This window comes from Gallus gallus, chromosome 11, assembly GCF_016699485.2.
Source record: "Gallus gallus isolate bGalGal1 chromosome 11, bGalGal1.mat.broiler.GRCg7b, whole genome shotgun sequence".
Taxonomy (NCBI): domain Eukaryota; kingdom Metazoa; phylum Chordata; class Aves; order Galliformes; family Phasianidae; genus Gallus; species Gallus gallus.
This window is the reverse complement of record NC_052542.1, coordinates 18,046,496-18,067,020: the sequence shown is the minus strand read 5'-3', so window position 1 is coordinate 18,067,020 and position 20,525 is coordinate 18,046,496. Positions and strand designations below refer to the sequence as shown.

Here is a 20,525-nt window from a genome sequence, read left to right as displayed (position 1 = left end):
AACTTGGAGTGTGGACGGGCTTGCGGACACGTGGTCCCCAGAGGTGACATCCAGCTCTTCCCCCCCCAATTCCAGCACCCATGGGTGCTCTGAAGGCATGTGGGACAACCCCGGTAGGTGGCGCTGAGCCCATGGAATGTGAATGCCCAGGGCAGAGCTGTGAGAAAGGAGTGGGTGGTGATGGGATGCTGGTGTGGGGTCCCCCCCCATCCTCCCCATTGCCTCCTCCTTCCCCTGGTTGTGCTTTGGGGATGGGAGATACCCCCCAGCATCCATTGGGGCAGCTGGAATGGGGGTACCCAACGCGCCTCCATCCCCGCATCCTTGGCACCTCCCCTCCAGCATCCCCGGGGCACAACTGGGGGACCCCCTGCACCTCCGTCCCCTGCCCTCCCACTTATTCTGCCTTCCCAGTTATCCCAGTATGGCACATTGGGGTCAGGCTTTTATTTTCAGGCTGCGCACTGCCGGCGTTAAATAGCACACGGAGGTCTCAATAAATAGCACTGAGGGGGAATAAATAACCGGGGAGGGCTCCGGGTGTGGGCTGAGGCTGCTGCCTTATGGGGGAGGGGGGGTGGGGAGGGGGTCAGCAATAAATACGGGGTTACAAAAATAAATCCCCCAGTGGGCATCATAAATAACTCATAAATAACTGGTGATGGGGTCGAGGAAAGGAGGTGGGGAGGGGGGGGGGGGGGTTGGAAGGAGTGCTCTAAAACAAGCACGAGGAGGGTGACACGGTCACGGGGTTTGGGGGTGCTCCAAGGGAGCGGGGTCAGCGCCCGGTGCGGGGCAGGACGCAGGTGCAGCCCACGGGCACACGGATGTAATCCACGTCGAAGGTGATGAGGCCGGGGCTGGAGGGGCGCGGGCAGGGCTTGCGGCGCAGCACCATCATGGTCTGATGGATGGGCACCGAGTTGAGCGCCGTGGTCTCCCTCCCTGTCTTCACATCCACGCAGCCGGTGCACAGGCACTCGGCGAAGGCCAGCTTGCGTGGGTAGCGGTCCTCGTCCTCGTCGATGCTGCAGGGAGGGCACGGTGTGAAGGCCTGACGTGGTGAGCATCCGTCCCTCTACGCCCATCCTGCTGCATCCCTCTGTGTCCGTCCCGCTGCGTCCATTTGTCTGAAGCCCAATGTGTCCATCCCGCTCCATCCTTCTCCGTCCCACTGTATCCCATTCTGTCCATCCCACTCTGCTCGTCCCTCCCCGTCCCACTCCATCCCACTGCACACTTCCCACTCTGCCCCTCTGTATCCATCCCTCTCAATCCCACTGCACCCATCCCACTCCACACCACTGTGCCCGTTGCTATCCAGCCCACTGTTTCCATCCCACTCCATCCCAGTGCACATTCCTGCCCATCCTTCTGCATCTTACAGTGTCCATCCCCATTCATCCCTCTCTGTCTCTCTGTTCATCCCCCTGTGCCCATCCCACTCCATTCCACAGTGCCTGTTCCTATCCATCCTGCTGCATTCCTCTCCATTCTGCTGTGTTCATCCACTGCATTCATCCCTCTCAGTCCCTCTGTGTCCATTCCTTTCCATCCCTCTCCGTTCTGCTGTGTCCATCCTATTGTGCTCATTCCTACCTACCTCACTGTGTCCATCCCTCTCCATCCCATTGCATCCATCCCTTTCTATCCTGCTGTCTCTCTCTTCATCCCAGTGTTTGTCCCACTCCATTCCACAGTGCCCATCCCACTGTATCCCAGTTTATCCCTCTGTGTCCATCCCTTTGCATCCATCCCTTTCCATCCTGCTGTGTCCATCTCTCTCTCTCCATCCCATTGTGCCCATCCCTACCCATTCTGCTGTATCCCAGTCCATCCCTCTGTGTCCATCCTGCTGTGTCCATCTCTCTCCATCCCAATGTGTCTGTCCCACTCCATCCCACTGTGCCCATCCTTCTCCATCCCATTGCATCCATCCTTCTCCATCCCGCTCTATCCCAGTCCATCCCTCTGTGTCCATCCCTTTGCATCCATCCCTTTCCATCCTGCTGTGTCCATCTCTCTCCATCCCATTGTGCCCATCCCTACCCATTCTGCTGTATCCCAGTCCATCCCTCTGTGTCCATCCTGCTGTGTCCATCTCTCTCCATCCTATTGTGCCCATTCCTACCCATTCTGCTGTATCCCATTGCATCCATCCCTCTCCATCCCATTGCATCCATCCCTCTCCATCCTGCTGTGCCTATCCTATTGTGCCCATTCCTACCTATCTCACTATGTCCATCTCTCTCCATTCTGTTGTGCCCATCCCTCTCCATCCCATTGCAGCCATCCCTTTCCATCCTGCTGTGTCCATCTCTCTCCATCCCGTTGTGCCCATCCCTACCCATTCTGCTGTATCCCAGTCCGTCCCTCTGTGTCCATCCCTTTCCATTCTGCTGCATCCATCCCGCTGTGTCCATCCCTCTCCATCCCGCTGTGTCCATCCCTCTCCATCCCAATCCTTCCCACTATCTCTGTCCTACTCCATTCCACAGTGCCCATCCCTCTCCATCCCAGTATGCCCATCCCTCTCCATTCTGCTGCATCCCCCTGAGTCCACCCCTCCCTCCCCACTCCACCAACACCCACCGGTACCGCCACGGTGAGATGGATCTCTCGTGAGGCTCACTGCGCAGCCCCGCACGGAGCTGCAGCGCCGGACAGGAGTGCTCTCTGCGCCTCCGCCGCCGTTGGGCAGCCTCGATCTGCGGCACCAGCTGCACGGGCACGTGCTGCTCCCAGCGCAGGCTGCGGCCCAGGAGGTGTGCGGGGGCCTCTCCGTCCCGCAGCTCTCCGCTGCTGTAGCAGCGCACGTGGGGATGGTGGTGCGTGGGGACGGCGGGACGGCGCAGGCAGCGGCACAGCACCACGGCGCTCAGCAGCGCCAGCGCTCCCAGCCAGCCCTGTGCGGGGTGCAGGGGGTGAGCGGTGTGTGTGACACGCAGCAACACGGGGTGGGCGTGCAACACGGGTGTGCGTATACACAGGGGGTGCAGAGCATAGGCTTAACATGTTTGTGCACACGCATAGCATGCATAACATATGCGTATGCCCAGCACATAGCTGCAGTTGCATGCACACACATGTTGCATGCACACACATGTTGCATGCACACACATGTTGCATGCACACACATTACGTGCACATTTATATACACACAGCACATACACACTTATAACCCACTTAGACACATACAGCACATATATAACACATTTGTACACACATGCATACACATACAGCAATACAGATACTCATTATAACATGTTTGTACGTGTTTGTAACATACGTGTTGATATAACATGTATGAAACACAGAGACACGTCTGTACAGACACAACATATACACTGCATGCAAGCATGTGTAACAAGTACACACGTTTGCACATATATACACACATAGATGCCCATATACACGCATATAACACATATGCACAGAGATGTGCACATATACACACATATAACACATATACACAACACATACATACCCATTTCACACATATGTGTAACATATATATGGCATTTGTACTTACATACACACATATAACACCTCCATACACACACATATATAACACACCTATACACACACACCCATATGCACACATATAGCACATCCATACACACATATCTCTATCCACACACATATATAACACACCTCTACACATATCTCGCACACCTATACACACACACACCCCTATACACACACATCTATGCACGCAGATAGAACACGTCCATACACACACACCCATACACACATATGTATAATGCATCTCTACACACACACATAACACACCCATACACGCACACATCTATGCACAGATAGAACATAGCTATACACACACACCTCTATACACGCGTATATAACACACCTATAGACACACACACAGCTATGCATACACACCCATACACACACATCTATGCACACACACCTATCTATACACACACATATCTATACACACACACACCTATCTATACACACACATATCTATGCACACACACCTATCTATACACACTCACACACATCTATGCATACACACTCATACACACCCCCATACACACACATCTATGCACACACACCTATCAATACACATACACACACACCTCTCTATACACACTCACACACATCTATGCATACACAGCCACACACACACACCCCTATCTATACACACTCACACACATCTATGCACACACCCCCATACACACTCACACACTTCTATACACACACCTATCTATACACACACATCTATGCACAAACACACCTATCTATACACACACATCTATGCACACACCCCCATACACACACATCTATGCACACACACCTATCTATACACACCTATCTACACACACATCTATGCACACACCCCCATACACACTCACACACATCTATGCACACACACCTATCTACACACACCCCCCATACACACTCACACACACATCTATACACACACACATCTATGCACACACACCTATCTATACACACACATCTATGCACACACCCCCATACACACACATCTATGCACACACACCTATCTACACACACACATCTATGCACACACTCCCATACACACTCACACACATCTATACACACACACCTATCTATACACACACACACACTCACACACATCTATACACACACACTCACACACATCTATGCACACACCTATCTACACACACACATCTATGCACACACCCCCATACACACTCACACACATCTATGCACACACACCTATCTACACACACCTCCCATACACACTCACACACATCTATACACACACCTATCTATACACACACACTCACACACATCTATGCACACACCTATCTATACACACACACACTCACACACATCTATGCACACACACACACACCTATCTACACACACACACATCTATGCACACACCCCCATACACACACACACATATACCCCCCCCATCCCTCTCTTTGCACGCAGCTCCCGCCGCGCACACACCACCCTGCTCACACCCACGTGTGCCCGCACAGCGCACGCCCCGCGGTGCCCCCCATCGCCCCCAGCGTTACCATGGGCTGCAGGACGGTGTCGGGGCGCTGTGAGCTGGAACCCGAGTGGCAGCGCTGCCGCCGTCCCCGCCTTTATATAGGGTTAGCGCAGGTGATGTACACACACCTGGAAACTCCAGCTCGGGCTGCCTTCCTCCTCCCCGCGGCCGCAGCACTTCCTTCTCCCGGCGTGTCCCAGCCCTGTGCGGATGGGAGCGGGGAGAGCGGCCGGCCGTGGCCTGCCGTGTGTGTGTGAGCCGGAGGGGAAATGGGCTAAGCGGGCTTTGGATGCAGTGATGGCCATGGGGTCCTTGGGGTCACGCCCTAAGGGAGTCGGGGTGGTGGTGGATGGGAAGATGAATGGGGTGTCCGGGTGAAGCCCACCCGCATGCTGACCCCCTTAGGGTCAGCCAAGCTCCCATGCCAAGGATGGGCCGATCCCAGTGCCCGGTGCTGTCACTGCGCTGCCCCCATTGCGCAAGCTCAGAGGTGACATCAGCGTCACGTTCTGGGGCTGCTGTGAACCTGGAGCAGAAATCCCATATTGGGCAACCTTGGAAAGGGCTGAGGTGGGAGCTGGGGGGGGGGGGGCACAAAGGAGCTGGGGTAATAGGGGTAATAGGGGGGTGTTCAACCACTCCCCCGGCCCCATAGGGCTGCTTACGCAGGGATAAATAGCACAGCATGCCCAAAGGCAACGGGGTAAGGAGAGCAGAGAGGAGGAACTGGTTATCAAAATACTTTATTTCAGGGAAGATCCCTCAAAAAAAAAAAAAAAAAAAAAAAAAAAAAAAAGGGAAAAAAAAAAAAAACAACCCCAAAACCAACCAAAAACCCAAAAACCCAACATGGAGAAAGAAAGGAGCCTCCTATTAAACAGCCATCCCATAAAACGCCTTCAGGGCTCCTTTCCCATCAACTCAAACAATCCGAGGCTTCGAATGAAAGACGGCTCGCTTTCCCAATCAGACTTTGAGAGTCAAGAATATATATATATATATTTTTGTTCCTTGTTGGGGGTGGGGGGGGATGGGGGGGGCAGGATGGCGCCAGAAGTTCACAGCAGTTTTCGGCTCTCTCATTACACAGTATATAGAACTGCATGGCTGAAGACACTCAACACACAGCAGGGCTAACTAGGAGGATACAACTCGAGGCTTAGCAAAGAGGAGAGAGGAAGAGGGGAAGCAATGAGAGCATCCCACGGGGCTGGAGGCCTCTGTGCATAATTTACATGGAAAAAAGAAAAGGGGGGGGGGGGAGGGGGAGGGGGTGACCCCCATCCTGGCGCCAGCATGGGCTGCCCAGCCCCAGTGGGAGGCGGAGGGCGTCGCAGAGCTGATGAACTCCCATCTTTCTTGGTTTATTTTTTGTGTGTGTGTGTGGTTTTTTTTTCTTTTTTCTTTTTTTCTTTTTTTTTTTTCCGTTTATTTTATTATTATTATTATTATTCTTTCTTTTTTTTTTTTTTTTTATATAAGAACTGCAGCCAAAATCAAGACAGAACTGCAAAATCCCAAAGTGGCCGCTTCGACGCTATTTATAAAAACATGAACAGTCACTCCGGGGCAGCACTATACTTTCCCAGGGATTTTGGCTCGCTTGCGAGCGATGGCATCTTCCACTGCCTTCAGCTGCTTGAGGAGCTCCTCACGCCTGGACAGGGTGCTGGATTTGCCCCCCTTGGCACCTGCAGGGCCGGGCTCTGCTGCTTTGCCTGGGATGCTCGTCACTTTGCTGGAGCTCTTGGACTGCGGCGAGAGCTGGCGCTTCCTGCGGGAGAGAAGGACAGAGGGGTGAGTGCGGATACAAAGCACACCTGGGGGAGAGATGAGGCCCTGCTTTGGCAAAGCAGATGGAAGAGAGGCAGCCTGGGATGTAAGCTCGGCCCCACGGCCGTGGTGATGGCCCACAGGGCTGTGCTCGTGGTGTGGCAGCTGGTGTGGTCTCTGCTTGTGTCCTTGTGGGGCAGATCTGGTGCTGTAGAGGTCCTTCCTTGCACCCCATGTCACACTCCTGCTCTGTTCTGACAAAGCAACATTGACCCAAACAGCCTCAAAGAGCATGGAACAGGCACAGACCCACCACCCAGGGGAACCTACTGCTGCTTACACACCCCCTGGCTGGGACCAGGGTGTGCCAAACCCAGTATGCAACAGTGCCAACCCAAACAGCAGCAGAGGGTCCATAACCAGGGATGCTGTGAAAACCACAGCATGGCTGAGGTTCCTCTTAAACACAAGAAAATGGGACCTCCGGGCCAGGAGAAGGACAGGGCTGTGGTAGCTGGGGCTAGACTTTGGTTAAGGAAGACTCTGACACACAGAAGTTGAGGCTCGCTCCTGCCCCAGGCTGGGCAGAAGGGATGACAGCAGTCCCGCTGGCCAGGGGTGCTTGTTCATGGAGATCCCTGATGTGACACCAGGGAAACACAAAGCAGTGCAGTCTGGCTCTGGGTGAGAAGGACCGAGGAAGAGCTTTAGGTGTGCTGCTCCACAACCCTTTAGCCACAGGGCTCAGCGTGCAGCACAGCCCGTGGCCCCTGCAGCTACACATCCAGTTCTGCAGTGGGACATTCCCAGCAGCGGGTGAGGGTTGCCAAGACATGGACATGAACTGTCCACGTCACCAGAGGGGATGGAAGAACACCAAGCACCAGCCATCACCCCCATCCTCACCCAAGGACCCTGTTCTAACGTCTCCCAGCAGGCCAAGCCAAGAAGAAAGGAAACTGAGCACCCACAGAGGAGTTCAGCAGCAGCAGGAAGGGGTTGCAGTTTCTTTCTCACAGTGCTCACATGAGGCAGAGGCATGAGTGAGCTCGCACCTAACCCAGTTGGCTCCTCTTGACGGAACTGACCTCAAGAAACCCCCCAGGCTCCTGCTGTTCTGAGCCGGAACAGCTTAGCGGCAGCTTCTGCACGAACCCCTGAGCACCTCTGGCTCCTGCCCAAGAGCTCCGCGTCCTTCCTCTCTCTGTGCCTCCATGGCAACAACTGGAAACTGCTGCAGTCGGAGAGCCTCAGAGCTGCCCCAAGAGGAGGAACTCAACCGCTGGAGAAGTGGGGAGACGCGAAGGAGCGTAAGAGCTTCTCAGGCAGGACACCACAAATGCCCACCTTCTCTGTGTGAGCCTCACCTCACCTGGGAAAGGCTGGAGGAGAGCACAGGGTCTTCTCTGCAGGGCTGTGACTTCAGGGAGATGAGGGCCTCCTGCCACAAGCCCTGGCTTCGGCTCTGCTGCCCCAGCCTCGTCCCCACAGACCCACGAGCGCAAGCAGGCACTCACCTGTCTGCCTGTGCAGGAGATGGTTTCGGGTTCTGGCCCCTCTGTCGTTCCTGTTTGGGTGATGAAGCCCTCCCAGTCGCCTTCCTGTCGCGAGAGCCTACCAGGAAAATGAAAGGTGAGATGCTCTTGCTCGTCACTGAGCTCTGCTTGCAAACCTGGGGGGGCAGGTGTACCCCTGTGCACCAAACTGGTGCTCCACTATCCCCAGGCAGACTATCCAGTTTGTACAACGGGCATGCAGACACCTAGGCTGGCTCTGCATCAGCCACAGCTAACAGAGTGTGTGAGCTGCACGAGACAGCTCAGGCTGAGGATGCTGCAGGTTTGGTCATAGCAAAGTTACACCAAGAGGGATGTGATGCTCAGGGCACACTCATCAGCTCTGTACCACAATACTTCTGCACAAGCTGCACGTCGTGGAGCCTCATTCTCAGTCAGGGCTACAGTCCCATCATGTACAGGCAGCAAATTAAGTGTACGATTACGTCTAGAACTATAAAATCAGCACAGTTTGCTAGATCAACTCATTCACCTGTCTGCAGCCCAGCATCTGTGAACTACATCCCAGTGAACTCCAACCTCACCCAGTCCCTTCCACGCTGCAGTAGTTGAATGCAATCAGGTTATTAGCACAGAAATTTTTTCTGGCTAGCACCCAGAGTCAACAAGTTACACCTACAGCTGAGACAACAGGGAAAACAACATCACGTGTCAGCACTGGCTCACTACGTCAAAACCAGGCATCTCTGCCCATCCGCTCCCCTCTTGTTCCTTGCATTCAGTCCCTCTCAGTGAAGCATATTAGCTGGGCTTTCCAAGATGCTAATAGAGCTGCTGAGGACTCAGACAGAGGAGGACACTTGGAGAGCCCGTGTATTTCTAAACACGCAGGACAGACCAGATTGTGTCACACGCAAGTGGGGAAATAGTCCCATTTCACAGGAGGGATGATGCAGCCAAGTACTGCACTCATCCTGGAGCCTGGGCAGCCTGCGCTCCCCTCTAAGCACTGCCAGAACCTCTACCAGGAGGCTGAGATCCCATTGTGATACACAGAAATACAGGGTGAAGACCCTGTGAACTCGACAGACACGACCAGTGCCGTTAGAGGAGGATGGGCAGCCCTCACGGGACAGATGGATGCGTACCTACAGTGGAGATGAAAAGTAAGGGCTGCTTTGTTTTCTCGCAGGGAGTTACACAGACATAGTGGAGCCAGGCACTGGCAAGGCACACCACAAGACAGCTAGGCACGGCCAGGCCCAGGGCTGACCTCACCTCGCTGACTTCACAGGCAGACCGCAGCATCTCACCGCCACCATGTTGTTGCAGCAGGACAGCTAATCTGCCCGCCTCATCTGAGGGTTTGGAAGGGCACATGCCTGCAATTAACCCCTGCAGCAAGGGGACTCCCAGAGGATGCTGTCCCTTGAGCTGGGCCGCCTCTAGCAGCAGAGCAGGAGCCCCTCTGAGGGCTGTGTCTCACCTCTGTCGGGTGACAGGTTCGCCCGCTTGGCGGGAGGAGAGGTCGGCCTGTCTTTGTCTGCCGGCTCGTATCTCTTCCTGCTTCCTTTGTCAGCTGCCTAAATGGAATGAAACAGACAGCGGGACTGAGCAGCCGTGTTCCTCCAGGGAGGGAAGCAAGCAGGTGATTTCCTGTGACAGGTGCCAGCCACGCGCTGGCTCACCAACACCAGCACATCTCCCATGATTAAACTCCGTGCATACCAGTCCCCACCATCACTGGCACCAAGGACAGCAAATGCCAACGAGCTGTGCCTTCCAGCACCCGTGCCAGCTGGTCGTTAGGTGTAATTGCACGCTCCTCCCCGCAGAGCATGCTTCACAGACTTGATAAAGGTGCCCTACGTCATAGCACAGGGAAGTAGGGAAAACTGCAGCCTTAGACTGCAACGGGGAATTCAGACTGTCAGGAAAAAAACACATGAACGCTTCAAAACTAGGAACCAAGCATGAGATGGGAGCCAACACCCTGCTCCAGCACAAAGCCCCACGAGGCCAAACTGTCTCACATGATCCAAGACAGCTCCTCTGCTGAAGGCACTCAACTGGGGCACTGGGCTCAATCCCAGCTGCTGCGGGAGGCAGTCGCCACTTTTACCTCCTGACTCAGTGAATGACTTGCCAGCAGTCGGCTCTGGAGCAGGCCAGCAGGAGGACAGCTCACTGCGAGCACGCCTTCAGTGGGCAAGGTCCTAGCACATGTGGGGCCTTCGTCTGCAGCCTTCGAGAAAGCAGGGAACAGCCCTTGAAGCTGCAGCAGGAATGTGCCCCAGGGGAGCCGCCAACACGGTCCCAAGCTCCAGCCACCGCAGGGTGTGTGCTGCCAGACAGGTTCTGTCTGCAGCCTCACCAATCCCAGCTGCAGACCTACCTGCTGAGCTCATCCTGACAGCTCTGGGCCCGGAGCTCCCTCCTTCCAGCCCACGGCCCCACAGCTGGTCCCATCCCATCCACACCTCAGACCCCTGAGTGCAGGGAACTGAGCCACCCCTCCTCTCACCTTATTCAAGAGCGTCAGTTTGATCTCTTTGTGAGCACTGAAGCCCCCCTGCTGGGCCTGGGGGGCTGTGGGCTGCTGGGCCTGGAGGAGCTGCTGGGATTTGCCCCCCTGGGTGGGCTTGGCTGATTTCAGCTGAGCAGGCACGTCCCGTTTCCGTTTTTCCTCTTTAGCACTATCTTCTTTTTTCGACTTTCCTGTTGAAACCAAAGTGCAGATAGAGTGGCTCGTAACCAATTCCTTTCCCCTGCCCTCCCTTTGGGAGGATGCTGCTCCATCAGGGGCTGAAAATGCCCACAGTTAGCACTGCACGTGGCCCTGAGGTTAAAAGATCCAGGAAACCATAACTTCCGCAGAGGGGACGCTTAACATAAAAGACAAAGAACAAAAGGCCCTTGCCGCTAACTCTGTTGCTGTCTAAAAAGAATAGAGGATGTGCAACACGATACTGGATCCATCCAGAAAATTGGGCACCACCTCGCAGAGGTGAAAGGGAACAAAAAGAGGAGAGGGAATGTCAGGTAGAATGCCTGGGACGAGAAAGCAGCTTTAGAGCCACAGCTACAGGGAGGAAAGCTCCACATCTGCCCTTCTCCACGGTCCCACCTGACTCAGGGGAAGCCTCTGGACTCCCCTAGTCCACCCCAAGCCCTTGTGAGCTGCTCAACCATTTTCCAGGGGTCTAGAGCAGCACCGAGCTGTTTGCACGTCTCTCCTTTTCTTTACCCGGGGCCCCTTAGAGAAGGAAAAAAAAAGAAAAAGCAAACCAGGTACCTCTACCTTTCTTCTGCTGTGCAGGGGTTGGGGATCGGGAGCTGGCTGAGGAGACGGGGCTGGCCAGGTCTGCATACATGTCTTCTGAGTCGGCGCTGCGCACAGAGCTGCTGCTGGAGGAGGCACTGGAGACAGAAGAAACGCTGCTCACACTCAGGGACCTGGAAAAAGCCAACAGTCCATTGCAGTCACAAATGCAACAAAAGAAGGCAGCAGTGAGACAGATGTCTTTGTTTTAGTTCCCAAAAGCAGAGTGGCTGGGATGTCAGCTCCCAGGGCAGGCTGCATCCAGCAAAAGGACAAAAGCTCCTCTGGTGCTGGCAATGTGAAAATCCACAATGTGTTAGATAGGAGTTAGGAAAGTACTGTTTATTTATAAACAGGATTAAGGCAACAACTTAGACAGGTCACTGCTACTCCAGCAAACAAAAAGTGAAAGCAGGGTGTGTGTTACCATGTACATGTCAGCACTGTGGCTCAGGTTGTCTAGGGTTTCCCGGCAGTGTTTTTGTTGCTTGGTACACCTTTATTCATGGAGGCTTTGAACACCTCTAGCCCTACTGCCCACATCTCCCCAGGGTACAGGAGAGCCCAGCTGCCTGCTCTGAGGATGCACATACTGTCAGGAGTGGTAATGACAGGGAAGGAAGCCTGTAAGATGGCTATCTGCTAGTGGATTCACAACATTACCAGTGTCAGACAGCCCTATTTATTTGAGAAAGACTTTCTACTTGGGAACATGTCATACAGGGCTATGCACAGGTGGACTCCCCTGCAGGGGCAAGTCTCCAGCACAGCCCTGCCCAAATCCCAGCCAGGCAGGAGCTGGCTCACACACAGCCACTGCCAGGCAGGACCAGCTGAATGCTCACCCCATGAATATTTACGCAGCCTCTCCAGCAGGTTCTGCAGGCAAGACTGAGGCTCACTCATGGAAAGCTGGGCTGTGCACAATCACACAGCCTGCAGCAGCCACAACGCAGACATGCCCTGCAACAAGCTGCAAAGTCGCTACCCATGGGTATCCATGCCAGAGCTGAGCTCTGGGAGAAGGGCTTGCTGAAGGCACGACAGCGACTGGATGAGCCACAATCTCCTTTGGGAAAGCTGCTGGTTACACGACTGGGACAGCAAACCTGGCTTGGGTACAGACTATTTCCTACAAGTTTCCTCCTCGTCTGCACACCTGCAAAAGCAGTAAGTGCAGTCCGGTGCCACACGAGCAACACCTGCGCTGCAGTTTTGCACACTTCTCCTTTGGAGCCCTCGTGCAGCAGGGCAGTGCAGAGCAAGCATGTTGAGTGCTCTCTGAACTTCTTGCATCACCCCTGCCTGATCTGATGAACGCGACAAGCACGTCGTAAACAAGGCTGCATTTCCGTAAAATAATGCGGATATTGAACCTGGGAGTTTCACAGAGCTCAGAATTAATGCTGGGCTGAGCCAAATCCTATTTTATCCACTGGCTTTAAGCAGGTCTAGCTGTATGTCTGTACTTCCTTACTGGGAAGCTTCACGTTTCAAGGCTGTCTCTGAAGTTTCAGGGGTTCCTGCGTATAACAGATGCAGGAGGGCCGAAGGAAGGGCTTGGAAGAGGTTTATCTAACGCCTTTTTACTGGAGGGAGTTAGCTGTTTACAGATCTCACAGACTAACAGCCACTGAACTAGTCACTCGGGGCTAAATGCAAAGGGAACTGGTCATGCAACTTCACCAGCAAAGCAAAAATATCATTAGTGGGGCCTTTTAGGTGTTTTCTGACCCACCTTCCTGCCAGGCCCGGCATCTTCCCTAAGGACATCCAGTAACTGGAGGGAAAGGAGGTTTAGAATTGCAAAGCTCCACAGACCAAAACTGTTACCTTGTGAATAAATTAATACGTGGGGTGGTTCGGCTTTTGGTTTTGTTTTCTCTTTCCCACAGCAAGACAGAACGTTAAGCTCAGACCTGGACGTCAGGAGAAACAGCTTTGGTGATGGTTTAGGTAAACGTGGATAGTTCAGCACACGACAAATTATTTCCCTGATGAAGTTAGAAGGCCAAGGGCTCAGGATTTGTAATGCCACGAGAAGGAACATGTCCACAGCAAGAAGGAACAAGCAGGAACACATCCTACTTGTCTGCAGCTGCTGATACCGGAACCCAGAGAGAGCCTTCGTGGCAAGAAAGCGCAGACAGCAACAAACAGTTCTAATGTGCTGCTATGGAGGGCCACAAGGCTGTACCTGGATTTCCTGGATCCAGATGGGGAGTGGGAGGCTGAGGCAGACGACGATCTGGAATGAGATCTAGAGAGGGACCGAGACAGAGACCTGGACCGGGAGCTGGAGCCGCTGTAGCTGCTGGCGCTGCCGCTGATGCTGCCGCTGATGGTCCGCCTGCAACACAGCCAACAACACTCAGCTCACTGCACCCAGTGACACGAGGCTGCCCAGGGACAGCTGCAGCACGGTGCTGACACACTGCTCTTCTGTACTGGGTGAAAGAACGGTGCTTTGCAAACGGAATTGGTTGGGATGTTCTTCTCGGTATTGTTTTCCCTCCGTCTCTTCTACGAACAGTAGGGACTTTATGCAAGACTGAATTATGCTAGCCAGAGCCAGATGAGCTAAAGCTCCTTAATCCCATACTGACACCAGGAGCAAATGCTTCCTACGAAGACAAATTGCTCACTGCAGAACTCAGTGGGACTACATCGTATTTCAGGCTCTCTAAATAACCACATGCAGTTTTTGAGCAACACACCAGCACTGACACAAATAGAGCTGTCAGAGTGTAGGGCAGTGGGCTTTGGGTAGGAACTTGCAAGAAAAAAAGCCAACAAATCAAGACTGGGATAAAGAAGGGAAAATCTGATTAACTGGTGAAATAGAAATGAGAATGGAAGGAGTTTCTATGGAAAAGAAACAGCAGTGATCAGTTTCCACCTATGGAAAACATCTGCTCAGCTCCAGGCCTTCTCTGCAGCTACTGGCAAGGAACAGGAGAGGTAATCCCATGCAAAATTAAGAATTGAGAATGCTTCCAAAAACCTGAACAGACAGCAGGCGTACAGCCTCCTCCAAAACGCACTGCTGTACAGTATCATCCACTGATCCAGAACAAATCACATGTGTTACTGCAGCATAGCAGGCTGCACTCTGCTTCCTGCCCACCTGCCAAAGCACACAGGTATTGCACTGGGATTCAAAACTTACGGTGCAGGAAGGATGCTCAAAGAGTTTCAGCTCTGTTCAGCTGACTCAGTGTCTCTCCAAGAACAGGCAATGCTACCTGCATTCATTCCATGACATTTTAAAATACAGATTGAGCCTGATTAAAGCATTTACATAAGAGACGAGCACTCCTTGTTTGAACGCTATCAGAAGCTTCTCTCATTTCAAATGCAAAGGGAAGAGCAGAAGACAACAAAAACAATCAGAGGACAGACAGAACAAGCCCCTTGAGACATTCAGACACATCGCAAGATGAAGCTGGGAGGAGAAAAGAGAGCTGTGCTCAGAGGACATAGCACTGCTGGATGCTGATGGACCAGCTCTATCTTCCTGCTTCCTTCCCACCCCAGGAAACAGATTTCTCCTTCAGTACTAAGGAGTCCTTGTAACAGGTACTCTAGAGACAAGCTCAGGACTTGCTCTATCTTCCAGGAGATCAGACCTCACTCCACCCCACGGCTTTCTTACCTCCTGGGTGGAGTTCTGGTCTGACGTTCCTTCCTTCTCGCCTCCCTATTATCCCCTGGTTTGGCTGGCTCTGGTGCAGCTGCTGTAATCTTAGCGAGCGGCTGAGGGACTGGAAGGGCAGCTAGTTTCTTCACTGATTTTTCACTGCAAGATAAAACGGCCATGCTCAGGATCAAACTCTGCAGGTACAGAACACAAGCATTTTCTACACGCACTGATAATTGCTGCTGTACAGTCACTGCAGAAAGCGAACTCATCTCACCAAGCTGCTCTCAATACAGCGCCCCTGAAAGGAATCTGCTTCCTCTACTCTCAATCAAGTCACCTCCTCAGAGACAAGCTGCTCGACAGCTGTCAGTTTTGGAGATATATTCCACCTGTCAATCAACTAATGAGGCAGACTGTGCAGAATCACTGCTGTCTCTTATTCAAGTCCACGTTTTTCTACCCTGAGGAATACCTGATGGTAACACCTTGCAGTGCTGTGCGTGGTTTTTGTCACTTTATCCAGCACCCAGCACGTGAGATGGGGATGATGGGGATCACTTTGGCACTGCTCAGAGCATTCCAACCTCTGCTCTAGTAGCTGGGTGCTGCTCAGCATCCCCAGCAGCGCGGTCACACCTGCTATTAACTGGGGAGGAGGCAGCTGCCTGCATACTAAAATAGAGACTGCCCATTCCTCCGTGTTTAAGAATATCTGAATTCATTCCCTGAAGAACATGGGATTAAGTGCATGCAATGTTACGCAGCCAAATCAATCCCCCTGCTAGTGGAGGTTGCTGCCTGGTGTCACGTGTTACCAAACCAGCACTGCAACGTATACTGGAAGGTATAAAGACAGGGCTGCAGGCAGAGAACGCGTCCTTAAAGGGTTGACCCTTCTGAGTCGAGAAGGAATAAATAAATAAATAAAAAAGCAGGTTTGAGGAGGTACGATAAGTGTGGCAAAGGGTACTGGCCCATATGCTGGAGGATGCAGGGGGATTCCCATGATGTAATTGGTTTGCAGGTGACCTTAGCGGTGACATCACTGTGGTGTTGTGACACCCTCCAACGTATCCGTAGCTTACTCTGTATTACAGCAGTTTGTGAAACTGCAACTTCAAGCATCCAAAAGAGCAGTATACAAAAACTATACAAAAACAGCGTTCACGTATTCATAGTCTGCCCAACAAACAGTTCCAGAGCCACAACACTGCTTCAATTTGTCTCCAGTGTTAAAAGCAGATGAGTCTGGACTACTTTGTTATTCTAAGGATGAGCATTAACTAAACTACAGTAGATGAATGAATTGGGCTTTTGCAGAGCTCCTATGTAAGCATTCTGCACACACAGTATTTAAATAGCAAATCATGTATGTGTTTCAACCCTCATGTATATGAGTATCCTTGAGTATTGTATGTAGAGTTTAACTGGAATTTAAGATGTGAAAGTGCTGCCATTTAATCAGCCATGCAAAGCTAAGCACAACTTTATGCAAGTCAAGCTTTGCATCTTCCATTTCTTTCTTAAACTGTCAAGAAGGTCAGAAAGGTCTGACACGGGTCAGGAATTTGGTTGCTGTTTGGAAGCTTTTCTGTGCTGTGTTATCATATGGGATATGAAGCCTTACCCTTTACCAGCAGGTGGTAACAAGTCCCCTTTAGCCTTCATGAGTGGCTTGTGTGGAGATGGTGTTGGGGAAGGAGAGGGTGATGATGAGAAGGACCGTGACCTGGAAAGGAAGAAGACCAGATGCTGTCACTCATCCAGCACCCCAGATGTTGTCACTCGGTGATTCTCCTTACTGGCAAGACTGGAAGTGCCCTCCTTGCAGCTTAGTACTTGAGATGCTTTGGTGACTTGCTTTCTGAAGAACCTACACTATGCTCATTTGGAGTGTTCCTCACTCTCCCACCTTCAGAGAGAGGAATGCTAATCTAAGTGTCCTGAATGCTTGGCATCGTCACGTGTGGAACAGAGGCTGGAATGGGGTGGCTGGGGAATGTCAGCCTGCTCTGCTAGAAGGATGTATGTGCTGGTGGCTGGAGCCTCTCCTAGGAGAAATCCCCCTTCCAGATGAAGCCATGCTCTACCACCAACTAAACAATTCACTCTGAGGCTTGGTGCAATTTCAGCTCTGGAGAGGTGCCTGTCTAGGGAGCCAGTTCTCCCACTATGCATATTCCAGATTTGGGAAACTGTCTGCAAAGGTAAGGAAGTGGCAGAGCTATAAACATGCCTGTGTTTAATTAGTACGGGACACAGGATTGTTACTTTGAAGTGTCAAGACTATCACAAGACAAAACTGCATGGGCTGCTTTATTAAAGAAATGCGATTTGCCTCTTTAAATATAAATCCCAGTGCAGCAATAGAAAAGAGATGCCAACAACTTCCAATCATAAAATGCAAATGATGGAAACATTAATCTCAGCCAGGCTCCTACAACTGCCTGGTTACCACAAGCATGGGAAACAGCCCAGCCACAGCAGCAGGGTACACGTGGGTGGGAGCACTGGGGAGAGGAGGGGGTGGCTGACACATGTGCTTCATTCCACAACTGAAGCAGCAGGCTGCCTCACAGTCTCTCGTGTTTCCCTCGCTCAGGAGTGGATCCAATGTTCTATTTCAGGAGTTGGCTATTTGCTTTCAAGTAGCACCAGAAGAAACAGTGAGTAAAGTGCTTGGGAAACGGGATACAATTCCTCTCAAACCCATTACCTGGACCTGCTGCCTGAGAAAGAGCTGTGCCTTGAAGAGCGGCTAGAGTAAGAGCTGTAGGAGGATGACCTGGAACGAGATCGTGAGGAGCCTGAACCAGAATAGGTGGACGACCGAGAAGAGGACCTGCAAGAAAAGCATTTCAGTCAGTGCCTCTTGAGAAGTCCTGAGAGACCAAGGCACACTGCTGCCAAGTTTTCAAACACTGCTCCAAAAATGACCGCCCTCTCCTGGAGGGCCTTCCAGGACTGCAGCCTTTCCTCAGTCCCCATCCCAGCTTTTCTTTAAGGCATGATCCTATTGCTCCCAGCCCCCCTGAACAGGCTGCCCCTTCCTTTACCTAATGACTTACCATCCCTTTTTGAGGACTCCTAGCACACAACTTTACATCTTTTCCCAGACAATCCCCCCCTTAGGTTGGGTCACACACATGGGAGAAAACAGAAAAACCAACAGTGCAGCAATTCCAGTGAAAAAACCCATCTGGTTCAGGAGGGCTTTGGTTTATAGATCTGTATCTTCAACTCACTGTGTTCCTCATTCTCCTCTGATGCAGTTTTTTTTTCCTCTTTGCAGGAGCTTCAAGTTCAAACATTTAAAGGAAATGGATCCAGCTTATGCCCTAGCTCTCCTAGAGTCAGGGCACTATTATTCTTCTTTCTGAGAGGCAGACTTGATCTCCCCTGCCCTGAGCATCTCTGATTCTGAGCATCTCTGCACCTCTCTAGGCCTCCTGTCACACCTCCACGAACCCAATTTTCTCCCACGTAGCAGCATGCTTCTCCTCACCTCTCTAGCACTCCTCCAGTGAAGAGGCACCGCCTCCTACAGCTTCCAGCTCCTTCTACTCTACGGGTCAGCTTTCACCTTGGACAGCATCCCTACAGAGTGATTTTTCCCAAGGCCACGCTGCTGCTTAGCCTTCAATACACCACAGCCCTTCACAGCACCCATGTCTACGTGACTCCTCTTCCTTCCACCTCACTAGCTCCTATACACCAGCGCCCATAGCAGTCATTGAGCAGCAAGCCTTGAGCTGCTTCCCCAAACACCTCCACTCTGCTAACGAGAGAGGCACACCGCACCCCCTGGCGTGAGGGAGCCCTACCAAGGCTTGGATGTGACACGCTCCTCCCTTACCTTGAAGAGCCAGAAGCAGAAGCTGAAGAAGCGGAGGTTTTCCGGCGCCTACGGGCACGGCTGGGAGAGACAGACAACCCCAGTTTCTTTTTGGGGGACTTGGATCGGCGCCAGGGGTCCTTCCATTCATCTGCCCTCTTTGACTGAGCTGTGGCGATGGCCGAAGCCTCCTTCTCCTTCTTTGGTGGCTCAGGCTGACGGCTGGAAAAGAAAGAGGTCCAGAAATTCATCCTCCGCGCTGGTACCAGCTCTGTATCTCCACTGCAGGATATGCAGCATCATTTTGTGGCAAGTAGGAATTCCAACAGCCACCGTGAACAAAACAGCTCTGTAAAGCAGTGACTGCAAGTGCTCGGGAGAGTGGAGCCTGCAAGTTCTGTCAGCTGCTCCCTTTGAGCAGAGACCTGCCAGCTGCTTACAGCTTCAGCTCCTTGCCTCCAAGGAGCAGACACAAGCATGTGCCAGAGGGAAGATACACAGAAAGCTGCTTCTTTCACCTACACCAGGTGGTCAGAGCTGGAGCAACCTCGGCCTAGGGGGCAGACCCCAGTGCAACGAGAATACTAACCAGACCTAGACTGAGGATGGACTTGGAGCGTGCATCTGAGCCATCTCCTCAGCACAGCCAACTAACCCAAAGAGCCAGCAGGCACCAGAAGAGATTCAGCCCAGGTTCCTCTCCCACAGCTCCCTTATGGGAGCATCACGTGGGGCCGTCAGCAGCCTCACCTCAGCCAAGACACACCAACGTGCTTCTACCTTCACAAAGGGAACAGTTACCTTGTCAGCTGAGCAGAAAGCAGTTTACAGCTGGCTGTTTATCACCCTATTATTCTCTAGGTGCTTATAAACACAGCTGAGCACGTGCTCTCCTGTTCTTGATAGCACTGAAGGTTTGAAGGGGCTCTTCCCTTCAAGGGCTCTTGCTGTGTTTAACCCCTTTCTTTGCTCCTCTGGGCTTCCATTCTCCCCCACAGCCCTCTGAAAATCATTCAGTCCTAAGTTCTCAGCATCTGCACCAGATAGCTCCTTAATGAGTTTCTTCAGGCCCAGGCTTTATCACATCTCTTATCTGCGGATGATTTAACCTGGGTTTTTTCCTCACCCTTACTCTACCACACACGTGACCGGTCAATTACCTGCTCGTAACCTTCTTCGTCAGGTTTTAGGCAAAGTTTATGCTTGCTTAAAGGTTTATGAGGTCTATTGCACTCATCAAGTTACCTGTATCGTGATGTATTTATTCCTTTTCTCCAAATAATGAACCCTCTCACTTGGAGGACTGGGGAGGGGAGGCCCTTCCATCCCCAGGCTCAGCCAGTACCACCCTATTAGTCACACCACTGTGAAGCAACCACTCCCCACACGACTTCCTCTACCTCTCGAGATAAAAAAGCAAC

The 20,525-nt window shown here is 52.3% G+C and overlaps 2 protein-coding genes across 7 annotated transcripts in view; both read right to left on the bottom strand.

Moving 5' to 3' along the window:
* Positions 1 to 434: 434 nt before the first annotated feature.
* Positions 435 to 5,086, bottom strand: IL17C (interleukin 17C). Its single transcript, XM_003641945.6, has 3 exons — positions 5,037 to 5,086; positions 2,593 to 2,906; positions 435 to 1,028 (listed from the first exon to the last, which is right to left on the bottom strand). Exons 1-3 carry the CDS (start codon positions 5,037 to 5,039, stop codon positions 779 to 781), a joined length of 567 nt encoding a protein of 188 aa, XP_003641993.2. The 5' UTR covers positions 5,040 to 5,086; the 3' UTR covers positions 435 to 778.
* Positions 5,087 to 6,015: 929 nt separating this feature from the next.
* The window catches only part of ZC3H18 (zinc finger CCCH-type containing 18), a 39,968-nt gene continuing 25,458 nt past the window's right edge, over positions 6,016 to 20,525 (bottom strand). For 5 of the 6 annotated variants that reach the window (XM_040707272.2, XM_004944292.5, XM_046899629.1 and 2 more), the window contains 10 exons: positions 19,126 to 19,326; positions 17,986 to 18,111; positions 16,897 to 16,998; positions 15,282 to 15,425; positions 13,824 to 13,976; positions 11,600 to 11,760; positions 10,829 to 11,022; positions 9,791 to 9,887; positions 8,305 to 8,401; positions 6,016 to 6,788 (listed from right to left, as the gene is read on the bottom strand). In XM_040707272.2, the coding sequence (XP_040563206.2) occupies positions 6,590 to 6,788; positions 8,305 to 8,401; positions 9,791 to 9,887; positions 10,829 to 11,022; positions 11,600 to 11,760; positions 13,824 to 13,976; positions 15,282 to 15,425; positions 16,897 to 16,998; positions 17,986 to 18,111; positions 19,126 to 19,326 (1,474 nt within the window). In that variant the 3' untranslated portion in view covers positions 6,016 to 6,589. The remainder of the gene's footprint in view (positions 6,789 to 8,304; positions 8,402 to 9,790; positions 9,888 to 10,828; positions 11,023 to 11,599; positions 11,761 to 13,823; positions 13,977 to 15,281; positions 15,426 to 16,896; positions 16,999 to 17,985; positions 18,112 to 19,125; positions 19,327 to 20,525) is intronic. The other variant, XM_004944293.5, reaches the window with a different exon arrangement.